The 15,449-nt window shown below is 43.7% G+C and overlaps 1 protein-coding gene across 2 annotated transcripts; it reads left to right on the top strand.

Moving 5' to 3' along the window:
- The first annotated feature begins 9,089 nt into the window (after positions 1-9,089).
- On the top strand, positions 9,090-15,222 carry LOC103126273 (HLA class I histocompatibility antigen, alpha chain G). Of its 2 annotated transcripts, XM_060189439.1 has the most exons (6): positions 9,090-9,231; positions 12,773-13,117; positions 13,470-13,745; positions 14,030-14,305; positions 14,430-14,532; positions 14,959-15,222. In XM_060189439.1, exons 1-6 carry the CDS (start codon positions 9,120-9,122, stop codon positions 14,963-14,965), a joined length of 1,119 nt encoding a protein of 372 aa, XP_060045422.1. In that variant the 5' UTR covers positions 9,090-9,119; the 3' UTR covers positions 14,966-15,222. The 2 variants fall into 2 exon arrangements, with proteins under 2 accessions (XP_060045422.1, XP_016049800.2); XM_016194314.2 differs by lacking the exon at positions 14,430-14,532.
- Positions 15,223-15,449: the final 227 nt, after the last annotated feature.

Raw genomic sequence — 15,449 nt, 5'->3', positions numbered from 1 at the left:
TTCTGTAATTGCTTTCCAGCTGAACATGGGCGTTGACTGGTCGGTCCATACTCCCAGTCTGCCTCTCTCTTTCCCTAGTAGGGTGGGTCTCTGGGGAAGCTGAGCTCCAGGACGTATTGGTGGGGTCTTCAATCCAGGGAAATCTGGCCGGCATCCTGATGACACCTGGAACCTGGTGCATCAGTCACAGTTTTCATGACTTCCCTATGGTCCAGGACTAGGGGTCCCTGTAGAATCTCCTACCACAGCCACCTTTCTGACAACTCGTGTTTTCTCCCACCAGGTGAAAAAAAAGAAGGATCGAGTAGATATGGAAAGTGGGGGGCTGATCCCTGAGATGCTTGAGGTAGTGTAGAGGGTAACCCACTCAGAGAACTCACCCACTCGTGAATGCATCATACATTTAACCTCATCAAATTATATGCATCAAATATGTGCAAGTCTTTGTCAATGCTAATTCTTTTTTTTTTTATTGGACAGAGAGAGAAATTGAGAGAGGAGGGAAAGAGAGAGAGAAAGATAGACATCTGCAGACCTGCTTCACTGCTTACGAAGCATCCCCCCTGCAGGTGGGGAGCCTGGGGCTCGAACCTGGATACTTGGGCAGGTCCTTGTGCTTCCTACTATGTGCAGGCCACCATGAAAGGTATTTTGGGGGTGGGGGTAGATAGCATAATGGTTATGCAAAGAGACTCTTCTGCCTGAGGCTCCAAAGTCTCAGGTTCAATCCCCCACACCACCATAAACCAGAGTTGAGCAGTGCTCTGATAAGAGAAAGAAAGAAAGAAAGAAAGAAAGAAAGAAAGAAAGAAAGAAAGGAGAGAGAAAGGGAGAAAGAAAGGTATTTTACTTGACTACACTGAACACTTGCATTTTTTAAATTTTTTTTTATTTTTTAATTTTTTTTATTTAAGAAAGGATTAATTAACAAAACCATAGGGTAGGAGGGGTACAACTCCACACAATTCCCACTGCCCAATCTCCATATCCCACCCCTCCCCCGATAGCTTTCCCATTCTCTGTCCCTCTGGGAGCATGGACCCAGGGTCATTGAGGGTTGCAGAAGGTGGAAGGTCTGGCTTCTGTAATTGTTTCCCCGCTGAACATGGGCGTTGACTGGTCGGTCCATACTCCCAGTCTGCCTCTCTCTTTCCCTAGTAGGGTGGGTCTCTGGGGAAGCTGAGCTCCAGGACATATTGGTGGGGTCTTCAATCCAGGGAAGTCTGGCCGGCATCCTGATGACACCTGGAACCTGGTGACTGAAAAGAGAATTAACATACAAAGCCAAACAAATTGTTGAGCAATCATGGACCCAAAGCTTGGAAAAGTGGAGAGGAAGTATTAGGGAGGTACTCACTGCAAACTCTAGTGTACTTCTGCTTTCTTACTTTGGTGCCATACTCCAAACTCAGTCAATTTCTGCTTTGCGTTTCTACTTCTTTTTTTTTTTTTACATGCATAACATTCCCCAGATTCCCATTTAACAATACAACCCCCACTATTTCATTCATCATTTTTCATGGACCTGTATTCTCCCCACCCACCCACCCACCCACCCCAGAGTCTTTTACTTTGGTGTAATACTCCAATTCCATTTCAGGTTCGACTTGTGTTTTCTTTTCTAATCTTGTTTTTCAACTTCGGCCTGAGAGTGAGATCATCCCGTATTCATCCATCTGTTTCTGACTTATTTCACTCAACATGATTTTTTCAAGGTCCATCCAAGATCGGCTGAAAACGGTGAAGTCACCATTTTTTACAGCTGAGTAGTATTCCATTGTGTGTATATACCACAACTTGCTCAGCCACTCATCTGTTGTTGGACACCTGGGTTGCTTCCAGGTTTTGGCTATTACAAATTGTGCTGCCAAGAACATGTGTGTACACAGATCTTTTTGGATGGATGTGTTGGGTTCCTTAGGATATATCCCCAGGAGGGGAATTGCAGGGTCATAGGGTAGGTCCATTTCTAGCCTTCTGAGAGTTCTCCAGACTGTTCTCCACAGAGGTTGGACCAATTGACATTCCCACCAGCAGTGCAGGAGGGTTCCTTTGACCCCACACCCTCTCCAGCATTTGCTGCTGTTACCTTTTCTGATGTGTGACATTCTCACAGGAGTGAAGTGATATCTCATTGTTGTCTTGATTTGCATTTCTCTGACAATCAAAGACTTGGAGCATTTTTTCATGTGTTTCTCGGCCTTTTGGATCTCTTCTGTGGTGAATATTCTGTCCAAGTCCTTCCCCCATTTTTGGATGGGGTTATTTGTTGTCTTATTGTTGAGTCTGGCAAGCTCTTTATATATGTTGGTTATTAAACTCTTATCTGATGTATGGCATGTAAAGATCTTCTCCCATTCTGTGAGGGGTCTCTTGATTTGGGTAGTGGTTTCTTTTGCTGTGAAGAAGCTTTTTAATTTGATGTAGTCCCATAGGTTTATACTTGCCTTAGTCTTCCTTGTAATTGGATTCGTTTCATTGAAAATGTCTTTAAAATTTATGCGGAAAAAAGTTCTGCCAATATTTTCCTCTAAGTATCTGATGGTTTCTGGTCTAACATCCAAGTCCTTGATCCACTTGGAATTTACTTTTGTATTTGGTGAAATACAGTGATTCAGTTTCATTCTTCTGCATGTTTCAACCCATTGTTTCCAACACCATTTGTTGAAGAGACTCTGCTTCCCCCATATAATAGTCTGGGCCCCTTTGTCAAAGATTAGATGTCCATAGGTGTGGGGCCTCATTTCTGGGCTCTCAATTCTATTCCACTGGTCAGTGTGTCTGTTCATGTTCCAGTACCAAGCAGTTTTGATGACAATGGCCCTATAATACAGTTTGAGATCTGGCAGTGTGATGCCTCCGGTTCTGTTCTTTTTTCTCAAGATTGTTTTGGCAATTCTAGGTCTTTTCTGGTTCCAGATAAACATTTGTAGCATTTGTTCTATTCTCCTAAAAAATGTGCTTGGGATCTTGATGGGGATAGCATTAAATTTGTAGATGGCTCTGGGTAATATATTCATTTTGATGATGTTAATTCTTCCAACCCATGAACATGGAATATCTTTCCACTTCTTTGTGTCTTTTTCAATTTCTTTGAGTAGTGACTCATAATTTTCAGTATACAAGTCTTTCACTTCTTTGGTTAGGTTTATTCCTAGATATTTTATTGTTTTTGTTGCTATAGAAAAAGGAACTGATTTCTGGATTTCAATTTCTTCTAACTTAGTGTTTGCATAGAGGAATGCCACTGACTTTTGAATGTTAATTTTATAGCCTGACACATTACTGTATTGCCTGATGATTTCCAAAAGCTTCTTGCTGGATTCCTTAGGTTTTTCCATGTATTCTATCATGTCATCTGCAAATAAGGAGAGTTTGACTTCTTCTCTTCCAATCTGTATGCCTTTAATTCCTTGCTCCTGCCTGATTGCTATGGCAAGAACTTCCAACACTATGTTGAATAGTAATGGTGATAGTGGGCAGCCATGTCTAGTACCTGATCTGAGGGGAAATGCTTCCAGTTTTTTACCATTGAGTATGATGTTGGCTGTAGGTTTGCTATATATAGACTCCACTATCTTCAGGAATTTTCCATCTATTCCCATTTTTTGTAGTGTTTTGATCCTAAAGGGATGTTGTATTTTGTCAAAGGCTTTCTCTGCATCTATTGATATGACCATGTGGTTTTTGGTCTTGCTTTTGTTGATGTGGTGGATCACATTGATTGATTTACGTATATTAAACCAACCTTGTATGCCTGGGATAAACCCCACTTGGTCATGATGAACAATTTTTTTGATATACTGCTGTATCCGGTTGGCTAGAATTTTGTTCAATATTTTCGCATCTATGTTCATCAGAGATATTGGTCTGTAGTTTTCTTTTTTGGTTGTGTCCCTGTCTGCTTTTGGTATCAGGGTGATGTTGGCTTCATAGAAGCTGGCAGGGAGTACTCCAGTGTCTTCAATCTTCTGGAAGACTTTTAAAAGTAGAGGTATTAGTTCTTCTTTGAAAGTTTTGTAGAATTCATTTGTAAAACCATCTGGTCCAGGACTTTTATTTTTGGGAAGATTTTTGATAACTGTTTCAATTTCATTATCTCTGCTGGGCCTGTTCATGTTATCCACTTCCTCTTTACTTAGTTTTGGAAGTTGGTAGGTATCTAGGAAATCATTCATTTCTTCCAGGTTCTCTATCTTGGTGGCATATAGTTGTTCATAGAAGCCTCGCATGATATGTTGAATTTCTGCAGTGTCTGTTGTGATTTCTCCTCTTTCATTTACTATCCGATTTATTTGGGTCTTCTCCCTTTTTTGTTTTGTGAGTCTGGCTAAAGGTTTGTCGATTTTGTTTACTCTTTCGAAGAACCAACATTTACTTTCATTGATCTTTTGTATGGTTTTCCTATTCTCAATATTATTTATTTCTGCCCTAACTTTAGTAATTTCTGTCCTTCTGCTTGCTTTAGGATTCCTTTGTTGTTGTTCTTCTAGGTCTTTAAGATGTGCAATCAGGCTGTTTATTTGTGCCTTTTCTTGTTTCCTAATGTGTGCTTCTATAGCTATGAACTTCCCTCTTAGGACTGCTTTAGCTGTGTCCCAAATATTTTGATAGCTTGTGTCTTCATTTTCATTGAACTCTCGAAACATTTTGATTTCTTCCTTGATTTCCTCTTTGACCCAGAAGTTGTTAAGAGGTGTACTATTGAGCTTCCACATTTTGGCACTGTTACTAACCTTTTGTTGATTGTTAAGTGTTAGTTTAATTCCACTGTGGTCTGAGAAGATGCTTGGGATGATTTCAGTGCTCTTGAATAGGCTGATGCTGTCTTTGTGGCCTAACATATGGTCTATCCTTGAGAATGATCCATGTGGATTTGAGTAAAATGTGTATTCCAGTTTCTTGGGATGAATGACTCTGAAAATGTCCAATAGTTCTAGTTTATCTATCTCTTCATTTAGCTCCCTTATGTCTTTACTGATTTTCTTCCTGGATGATCTCTCAAGTTGAGATAGTGGGGTGGTGAAGTCTCCTACTATGATTGTGTTACTGTTAATATATTGCTGTAGCTCTTTCAGTAGAAGTTTGATGTATTTAGATGGCTTCTCATTGGGTGCATAGATATTAATAATTGTTAAGTCCTCTTGATTGACTGATCCTCTGAGCATTAAGTAGTGTCCATTCCTATCTTTTTTAATCTTATCTATTTTAAAGTCTATCATTTCAGATATGAGAATAGCTGTTCCTGCCCTTTTTTGTGGGCCATTGGCTTGAATGATAGTTTTCCATCCTTTCACTTTAAGTCTGTGTTTGTCTTGTTGCGTTAGGTGAGTTTCCTGTAGACAACATATTGTTGGGTTGTGTTTTCTGATCCATCTTCCTACTCTGTGTCTTTTAATAGGTGAATTCAGGCCATTGACATTTATTGATATCAAAGATTGAAGATATTTTAACGCCATTCTTGTAGAGTTTTAGAGTGTTTTGATATATGTCCTATTTGTGGTGGTCTGGTTGTTTATAGGAGACCTTTCAGAACTTCTTTCAGGGCAGGCTTGGTGATGGTTGCTTCCTTCAACTGTTGCTTGTCTGAGAAGGTTTTGATGCTTCCATCTAGTCTGAATGGCAATCTAGCAGGATATAGTATTCTTGGCTGAAAGCCTTTCTCATTGAGCACTCGATAGATATCTTGCCATTCTCTTCTGGCCTGTAGTGTTTGTATGGAGAAGTCTGCTGCTAATCTTATGGGTTTTCCTTTGTAGGTGACTCTTTGTTTTTCTCTTGCAGCCTTCAGGATCCTTTCTTTATCCTTATTCCTTTCCAATCTAAGTATGACATGTCTTGGTGTCTTTAGGTCTGGGTTAATTCTGTTTGGGACCCTCTGGGCTTCTTGAATCTTTATGTCTTTGATGTTGTCTAGACTAGAGAAATTTTCAGCTATTATGGCCTGGAGAACGCTTTCTTCCTCCCCTTCTCTTTCTTCCTCTGGTAAGCCAATAATGCGTATATTGTTTCTTTTGAAGTCATCCCATAGGACTCTGTTGTTGTTTTCAGCATCTCTTAATCTCTTTTTGAGATCTATTACTTCTTTTTTAGTTGTCTCTAATTCATCCTCAATCTTGCTAATTCTGTCTTCAGCCTCATTGATTCTATTCTCTCTGCCCTCTACTGCTTTCTGGAGTTCATCTATTTTGTTGCCCTGCTCTGATACTGTTTTAGCTTGTTCAGCTAGTTGCCTTCTTAGCTCAGTGATTTCAGCTTTCAGCTCTCTAATAACCATGAGATAATTAGAATTTTCTTCCATATTCTCATTTGTTGTTCCTGCATTTCTGATTACAATTTTTTCAAATTCTTTACTCACTCCTGTTATTATTTCACTAGCTAATGTTTGGATGTTGAACTCATTGTTTTGTGCTTCACCCTCTGGAGGACTTTTAGCTGGACTCTTGTCCTGGTTCGAGTCTCCAATATTTTTTCTTGTTGTTTTAACCATTTTATATAAGTTAACAGTTTTTTCAATCCTGAGTTGGAGTTCAGTGGTGTAAAAGCCTCTTTTATTTCTTCCCTGTAGGCTATGGGAGCCTGAGGGCTTTTAAACTATCAATAGGCTTCTTAGCTTAATCACTGACTCCTGACCAAGAGATAAAGCAGGGTGTGGCAGAGATAATCCAGTGGTTATGCAAAGAGACTTTCACAGCCCCTCAGCTATGCCACCGAGGTATAGGTCTTCTCCTGAGTTTCCCGGTTAGATCTCTGTCCCCTGGTGTCCCTCCCTGTTGCTGCTCCAGATTCTGAGGGTAGTAGCAATGGAGACTCAGAGTTGCACTTGGTGAGTCTCTGGGGAGTCCTTTCCTCCCTTCAGCTGTCCCCTTGTTGGTGGAGCAGACTGGAGGTGGTGTCTCCACTGATAAACTGTCGAACTGTTAGCAGTCACTTAATCTCTCCTTAGGCCCCTCTCTCCTCTCTGTCACCAGCCACGCGTGTTTGTACTCACGGGTGATTTACTGGGTTCCTGTGGTCATTCTAGTCCTGTCTTGTTTCTGTCCGGGTGGTCTCCTTTGGTATTCCTATTTGATCCGGGAGAGGAGAGGAGAGGAGAGAAAGCGATCTGCTGCTCATAGCTCCGCCTCCGGAAGTCGAATCCGAACTCTTGCATTTTGGAGAAATAATTTTCACATTCTTCTTTCTGATTAAAAATATATAGTGAAGGGGCCAGGCAGTGGTGTACCTGGTTAAGTGCACACACTACAGTGCACAGGAACCCAGGTTCAAGTCTCAAGTCCCCACCTGCATGGGGAAAATTTCACAAGAGGTGAAGCAGTGCTACAGATCTCTCTGTCTCTCTCCCCCTTCTCATTTTCACTTTGTCCTATCAAATTAAATAAAGTCTTAAAAAATCTTAAAAATATATATGAGAAATTATCTTTCCATATATTGAGGGTATATATGTGACACACAGTCTTGGAGTGAAGACTGTGTGTCTTAAAATACACACTGGTCCTGCAGTCGTCATTGATACATTGCTTGGGAAAATAAAGCCTAAGGACTTTGTGAGTCGGACTTTGTGAGTATGACTGCAATGCCATCTAAACACATTTCTACAAAAGGGCCTAAATCACTTTTATAGATTAGATTCCTGATGCTTTGGGATCTCAAGGATTATACTGTCAACTGTAGTTAATTTTTTAAAAAGTCATCTGGGCTCTGTATATACACCGCTTGCTAACCAATAGCATTACTGGAGCTCCATGATCTGGGCTCTGAACCAGGGAGATAGCTCAGTCTATTAGAACACCAACTTGTTGGCCTAAGGGCCCAGAGGCCAGCAGGTTGAATTCCTAACACCACCTTATGAAAGAGTTGAGCAGTGCTCTGGTAAATCAATCAATCAATCAATCAATCAATCTGCTTTAAAAACTGACCTATTCTTGTGGTCTGGGAGGTGGCACAGTGGATAAAGCACTGGACTCTCAAGCATAAGGTCCTGAGTTTGATCACCAGCAGCACATGTACCAGAAGATGTCTGGTTCTTTCTCTCTCTCCTCCTATCTTTCTCAGCAAAGAAATAAAATGTTTAAAAGAAAACTGACTTGTTCTCCATGGGGCCAGATGTTTTCAGGCACACCACCAGGTGAAAAGAGAAATTGTGTGTCTCTCCAGCTCCATTTCCAGGGTGAGCTTACTCACTGGTATCAAGTTTTCTGAGGCATGAGTTTTCTAGCAGCAGCCAGAAAAAGAGGTAAGAGGTAGAATATAAGGGGTCCAGCTGAGAGAGGGGGGTGATGGAAATAACACCAGAGTGCTTTGGTGCAAAGGACTCTGGGGAAGGAGAGGAAGGGAGGGAGTTGGGGGAATTTTGGGTACCTAGTGGTGATAAAGAACCTAAATTGCTGGTGGGAGTGTTTTGCAGACACCAGTCACAGAGAGATGGGAGATTGTATCTGTATGTCAGCAACTGTACTGTAATCCATTAACCAGGATAGAAAGAAAGAAAGGAGGGAAGAAAGAAAGAAAGAAGGAGAGAGAGAACAGGAGAAGGGAGGACCAGGGATGGTGGGAGGGAGAGGGAGGGAGAGAAAAAGAAAGACAACAGGAGTGAAAAGGAGTATGCAGCTCAGGGGTGGGGAGGGTGAGAGAGAGGAGGGGGGAGAGGGAGGGAGGGAGGGGAGAGAGAGAAAAGGGAGAAGGGGAATCAGGGATGGAATGGGAGAAGGATGAGGAGAAGGAAGAGGAGAGAGAGAGAGAGAGAGAGAGAGAGAGAGAGAGAGAGAGAGAGAGAGAAAGCCTGCAAGAGAGAGAACACGTGAAAGGAATTTGCAGCCAATCTGGGAGTTTCCTTAGGCAGACCAAAGAGTGTTATATTGGAGGCGGAGGGTCAGGGCAAGTCACAGGAACCTGGGAGGACTTGGTTTTCAGAGTTTCAGCTTAAAGTGTAGTGTGTGGGACAGGGACATTTAGAACCCGAGATTTCTCATCTCTGGAGTTTCCTTTTCCCTCTCCCAACCTGAGACCACTGGTCCTGTCTGGAAACTAGTGAAGACACCCAGTTCCTGCTCCGATTGGGTGTTAGGTTTCTAGAGAAGACAATCGGGGTCCTGGAGGTTCCAGGTTGCAAAATTCTAATGGCAGGTCTGGACTCCGGTTTTCCCCAGATTTGGAGGATCTGGATCTTGGCGCCCCGAACCCTCTTCCTGCTAGTCTCTGGTGCTCTAACGCTGATCGAGACGTGGCCTGGTGAGTGCGGGGTAGGGAGGACCAGCTTCTGTCCAGGAAGAGGGTTTGCTCCTTGTAAGTGGGGAGGCACCCGTTCTAACTCTCCAGCCTCCGGTGCAGCCTCATATGCTCAGATTCCCCACCCCCACCCCCAACCACCTATCCCCCCCTCCCTAGCCCCCACAGACTGCTCCCCACTCCAACTACCTCGGACCCGGGAATGGCACTGGGAAGAGGATCCAGAATTTTTCAGCTCCTTCATGCCCGCCCCCAGGCTGCCACTCCTTGAGGTATTTAAGCACCATAGTGTCCCGGCCCCGCTTCTTGAGCGAGGGCTACCTGGACAAGCAGCGGTTTGAATGGTGATGCCCAGAACCTCCATGTGCGGCGCGGCGCGCCTGCCCCTCCCGGGTGGAGGAGGACCCGGGGTACAGGGAGCAGCAAGTGCGGCGCAGCAGGCTCACAGCACAGATCTTCCAAGTGGACCTGGACACCCTGTGCCGCTACTACAACCAGAGCGAGAACGGTGACCTGTTTGAACTCAGGTCCAGGTCATGATTTACCTTCCCAGGGGCGGGACGGGGTCGTCTGGTATTTTCCGGGCCAGGCATCAGACAGGTTTTGCAGAAAGACCCTTTGACCCACTAGTCGACAGTAAATACAATAGTTTGTACATGCATAACATTTCTCATTTTTCCACATAACAATACAACCCCCACTAAGTCCTCTGCCATCCTGTTCCAGGACCTGAACTCCCCGCCCCCAACCTAAAGTCTTTTAAAAATTTTATTGGGGAATTAATGTTTTACATTCAACAGTAAATACAATAGTTTGTACATGCGTAACATTTCTCAGTTTTCCATATAACAATACAACCCCCACTAGGTCCTCTGTCATCCTTCTTGGACTGGTATTCTCCCCCCGACCCGAGTCTTTTACTTTGGTGCAATACACCAACTCCAGTCCAAGTTTTGCTTAGTATTTTCTCTTCTGATCTTGTTTTCAACTTCTGTCTGGGAATGAGATCATCCCATATTCATCCTTCTGTTTATGACTTATTTTACTTAACATGGTTTCTTCAAATTCCATCCAATATGGGCTGAAAATGGTGAAATCACCATTTTTTACTCTGATAATGTCTAGTAGTTCTAGTTTATGTGTCTCTTTATTTAGCTTCCTTGTTTCTTTATTGATTTTCTGCCTGGATGATCTGTCAAGTTGAGAGAGTGGGGTGTTTAAGTCCCCTACAATTACTGTGTTGCTGTTAATATATTGCTATAGCTCTTTCAGTAGATGTTTGATATATTTAAATGGCCTCTCCTTGGTGCATAGTTGTTGATAATCATTAAATCCTCTTGATTGACTCTTAGTCCTCTGAGCACTAAGTAATGTCTATCCCTATCTTTTAAATTTTTATTTATTTTAAGCCCTATTGTGTCAGATATGAGCATAGTTGTTCCTGCTCCTTTTTGGTGGTCTATTGGCTTGTATGGTAGTTATCCATCCTTTCACTTTGAGTCTGTTTGTCTTGTTGAGTTAGGTGGGCTTCCTGCAGACAACATATGGTTGGGTTGTATTTTCTGACCCATCTTTCTACTCTGTGCCTTTTAATAGGTGGATTCAGGTCATTGACATTCATTTATTTATTTGTTTATTTTCCTCTCAGGCTTCTTTATTTAAGAACAAAGAGATTAAGTGAATTGGGAGTTAAAATCTTGAACACCACCTTCCCTTCAGCCAGTTCCTCCCAACAGACTTCCCCTACCCTTTAAGTTCCCAATTCCTTTCTTGGTAAATTTAGAACTAAAATCCCCAAAGCCTTAGTATTAACCCCAGAGTTCTCATTCCCAGGGGTACCAAAATGGGGCCCTGGTGCTAGAGGAAATGATATTGGTCCCCCCCCCCCCAGAAAGGAGGTCCAGCAGCCTCAAATTCTTCTCTTTGTGAATAGTCATTGTTTGATCGCTTGCCCTTCTGGTTGCAGAACCACACTCGCACCACCTGGATTAGAAGAAGTGAGCAAAAGCCTGCTTTGCATATCTCCTGTAGATTTTCATTGTTATCCACCCACTTCTTCAGGAGGGGTCGCAGTTTACACGTGTTCTTGAAACTGAGCTGCAGAGCCTCAAAGCGGCAGATGGTTGTTTTGACTAAAAATTTTGCTGAAGAGAACACCTAGGGTGAGCCCCACACCATTGTTAGATAGGACAGAGAGAAATGAAGAGAGGAGGGGAAGACAGAGAGGGGAGGAGAAAGACACCTGCAGACCTGCTTCACCACCTGTGAAACGACTCCCCTACAGATGGGGAGCCAGGGGCTCTAACCAGGATCCTTACACTGGTCCTTGTGCTTTGTGCCATGTGCACTTAACCCGCTGCACTACCTCCTGACCTCCAATTATTCATTTTCTAATAAGAGAGAATAAAAGCAATAGTTTCACTCAGACATACTCAATATCAGGACTTGCAAGTTGCTTGAACTTGCTTATAAATCTGATACTCTAGATTCTGCCAGCTCCTGTCTGTAATTCCCAAGTATAAAAGGAAAATAGTTATCCCTCCACCTCTATTCCTAGGGAAAACACTCTCTGACATCAAGTTCTCTTGGAATGGGTTATTTTCTAGAAGATTCCAGGAAGAGCTAAGGAAAGAGTAGGAGGTAGACAGTCATTCCAGGAAGAGGTTTCCTGTAAGAGGAGAAATTAGTGGATTCAGCTTGGAGATCTCTCCCCGATATCATTTTAGCTCCTGGGTTAAGATTCAGGAAGATAGTGTGGTAGAAAGCTTGGGGCAGAAGGAGGTGGTCAGGGGGAAAGAACCACATTCCTGCCATATCTCTCAGGGAACAGGTCTGTGTTTGGGGCAGGGATTCCTCACTGCCTGGCTTCCCACTTCTCCCTCACACACCCCTGTCAGGTGCTCTTGCCTGGATACTCATGTCACAGCCCCAGTTCTCACTCCCACAGCTGGCAGCAGCCTTAAGTCTTTCCAGAAGCCACTTATACCTTGGGGTTCCAGACTGTAGAGTATACAGGGACCGCTCGAACTCTAATTCTCCTCAGAACAGAGGATCTAGGTCATTAATCTCCCAAGCCTCACCACTGCTGCTTTCAGGGGCTCTGACTCTGACTGAGACCTGGGCACATGAGTGCAGGGTAGGGAGGGAAGAGTGTATGTTCCTTCGGAGAAAAGAGAGGCAGTGCGGTGGTGGTGATGGTGGTGGTTGTGGTGGTGGACTTAGGAACTGAGAGAAAATAGAGTTTCCTCTGCCAGGTGCAGAGTCCTCACCACTTCTCCCTCTTCTCAACATACCTCCTGAACATTCTCTTATCTCACTGTATCTTTCCTTTTTCTTTTTAAATATTTTATTTACTTTATTTGAGAGAGAGAGAGAGAGAAATGAGAGGCCCGAGTACTGCTCACTCTGGCTTATGGTGGTGCTGGGGATTGAACCTGGGATCTCAGAGCTTCAAGCATGAAAGTCTTTTGCATAACCATTATTTTGTCTTCCCAGACATCATTATTTTGTCTTCCTTCTCACATGTTCCTATTGCTCTTTCCAGGTCGTATCAATCTTGACCCAGCAATTTGCAACAGGACAAAAATTGGGATGGGTCTCAGTTCTTCCCTGTTGCCAGGACACCACTCTCTGAGGTATTTTAAAACCACCCTTTCTGGGCCCCAAAGCAGAGAGACTCACTTTATCGCAGTTGGCTACATTGATGATACAAGGTTTGAGCTGTTCAACAATGAAGCCCCGATTCCAAGGGCAGAAGCACTGACATCATGGATGGAGAAGCTGGATCCATGGATCCTGGATGGAGAGACATGGTGGTTCAAGTACCTGGCACAAGTTTCAAGAGATCGCCTGAACACATTTCGTGCCTACCACAACCAGAGTAGGACAGGTGAGCAATGTGGAAAAAGTTCAGATGATGGGGGTTAGATAGCATAATGGTTATCCAAAGGGACTCTTGTGCCTGAGGCTCCAAAGTCCCAGGTTCAATCCCCCACACCACCATAAGTCAGAGCTGAGCAATGCTGGTTAAAAAAAAAGAAAAGAAAAATGGTTCAGATGATTAAAGAGAGTAGTTCCCAGTGCCAGGTAGAAGAATCTCCCCAACCCCATCCCAAAAAATTCCAAAACATTCCAAAAAATCCTTTTGGGTTTTGATGAATTTTATTTCAGTTTGGGTTTTACCTCTGTGGGTGGTCTGGAACAGCGCTAAGTGCTTGTAGCTAACTACAGGGTTGGGGTAGGGTCTCACAATTACCAGTGGATGTGTGGCTGTGATGTGGGGTTGGATGGACGATTCCTTCATGGATATGATGATCATGCCTATGATGGTGAGGATTATATCTCCTTGAACGAGGACCTGCACACATGGACAGCGGCAAACAAAGTGGCTGAGATCACTAAGCGTGACTGGGAGGCAGCAGGTTTGGCAGAGCATGTCAGGAATCATCTACAGTCTGGATGTGTGAGATCGCTTCTCAGATTTCTGAAGTATGGAAAAGAAAGTTTGGACCATGCAGGTATGAATGGCCATAAGGGCTAGGTGGGGAGCCTTCTTATCTTTCATCTTCCTGGGCCAAATGGGGGAAAGGAACATGGGATGGGCACCTGAATTTAAAAAAAACAACCTTCAAAGTTCAGGAAAATGGGTCTGTCTGGTAGATTCCTTACAAGAGAGTGACTAGCTCAGAGGACCTGCCTTTCTCTGTAGGGCATTTAATGATCCAGTGTTTCAGGGGACGAAGGAGGAGAGAAACCCGGAATTACTAATGAGCTGTTCCTTTAAACTATGTGCCTTCCCCAGACCCTCCAAAGACACATGTGACCCGTCACTCCATCTCTGACCAGGAGGCCACCTTGAAGTGCTGGGCCCAGGGCTTCTACCCTGCAGAGATCACCCTCACTTGGCATCGTGATGAGGAGGACCTGACCCAGGACACAGAACTTGTGGAGACCAGGCCTGGGGGAGATGGAACCTTCCAGAAGTGGGCAGCTGTGGTGGCGCCTTCTGGAGAGGAGCATAGATACACCTGCCATGTGCGACACATGGGGCTGCCTGAGCCCCTTATCCTAAGATGGGGTAAGTAGGGGGACATGGGCACAAAGTCATTTCTCAAGAGAATCACTAGTCTTTCTACAGAACTTCAACAGAGTCCAGGCAGAGACCTGGGAATCAAGTCCTCTTTCTTCTCTTCCCTTCCCAGAGCCACCTGAGTCCTCCACCCCCAGCACAGGCTTCTTTGTTGGTCTACTTCTTCTTGGAGTTGTGGTTATTGGAGCTCTGATTTGGAGGAAGAAGGGTTTCAGGTAGGAAAAGGAGTAGGGGGATCTGAGTTTTTTTGTTTGTCCCTCTGAGAGTTTTAATTCCCAGCTAGAAATTTGCCCCAATAGTGGGAAGCACCATCTACACACATGTGCCTACTCAGCCCAGGGTCCTTTTTGCTGACAGTCCTTATTAAAGCACATGTGAAAGAGGATGACAAACTTGACACCTCACTGTATGAGTGATCACTATCTGCATCACTATCTGGTGATGCAAAGCTGATTCCCAGAAGTTGTAGGTGAGAGGGGAAGGTCCCTGCTGAAGACAGATATCCAGAAGGGTAATTACCCCTGTTCTTACACATGTACTATCCTCATGTTTTATGATCCTGTCCTGGGTATGTAAAATCTCTGAAATCTCATGTTTCTGCCTCCTCCCTGGCTTCTCATGGAATGTTTTCCCCCCAACAGGTGCTAAAGGAGAGAGACTTCGAGGAGCATACAGTTATTTCCAGTTACTTCCTATGTATTTTATATGTGCCCTGCTCACACCATTGTCTGGATGTGTATTGTGACCTGAGAGAGGACTCCACCACAGGCACCCTCTTTATCCTGCTCTCTATCTCCTATTCTCTTGTGTCTAGGGACAATGGATTACCCTTCCCCTGAACATTGCACTAATCCCTTGGCCCCTGCGTATGGCATCTATGACTAATAAACCTATGAATTGCATTGAAACTGCACCTTCAGTCAAAACATCTCAAGTCTTCACTTGCTCACAGTGGGAGATTGGATAGTTGGGCTAATACATTCCAAACCAGCTTGTGCCTCCCTACTCAACAGGTTATTATTTACATATTCTTTGTTTAATACACTAGTTGCTGACTCCAGAACACAGTTGGTAATTGTGGGTGCTGTTTTACCCCCATACAAAACTTTTTTTTTTTTGCTCCAGGGTTACT

The sequence above is a fragment of the Erinaceus europaeus genome, chromosome 4, assembly GCF_950295315.1.
Source record: "Erinaceus europaeus chromosome 4, mEriEur2.1, whole genome shotgun sequence".
Lineage (NCBI taxonomy): Eukaryota > Metazoa > Chordata > Mammalia > Eulipotyphla > Erinaceidae > Erinaceus > Erinaceus europaeus.
Note: the sequence above shows the minus strand (reverse complement) of the source record. Positions and strands in the feature narration are given on the sequence as shown.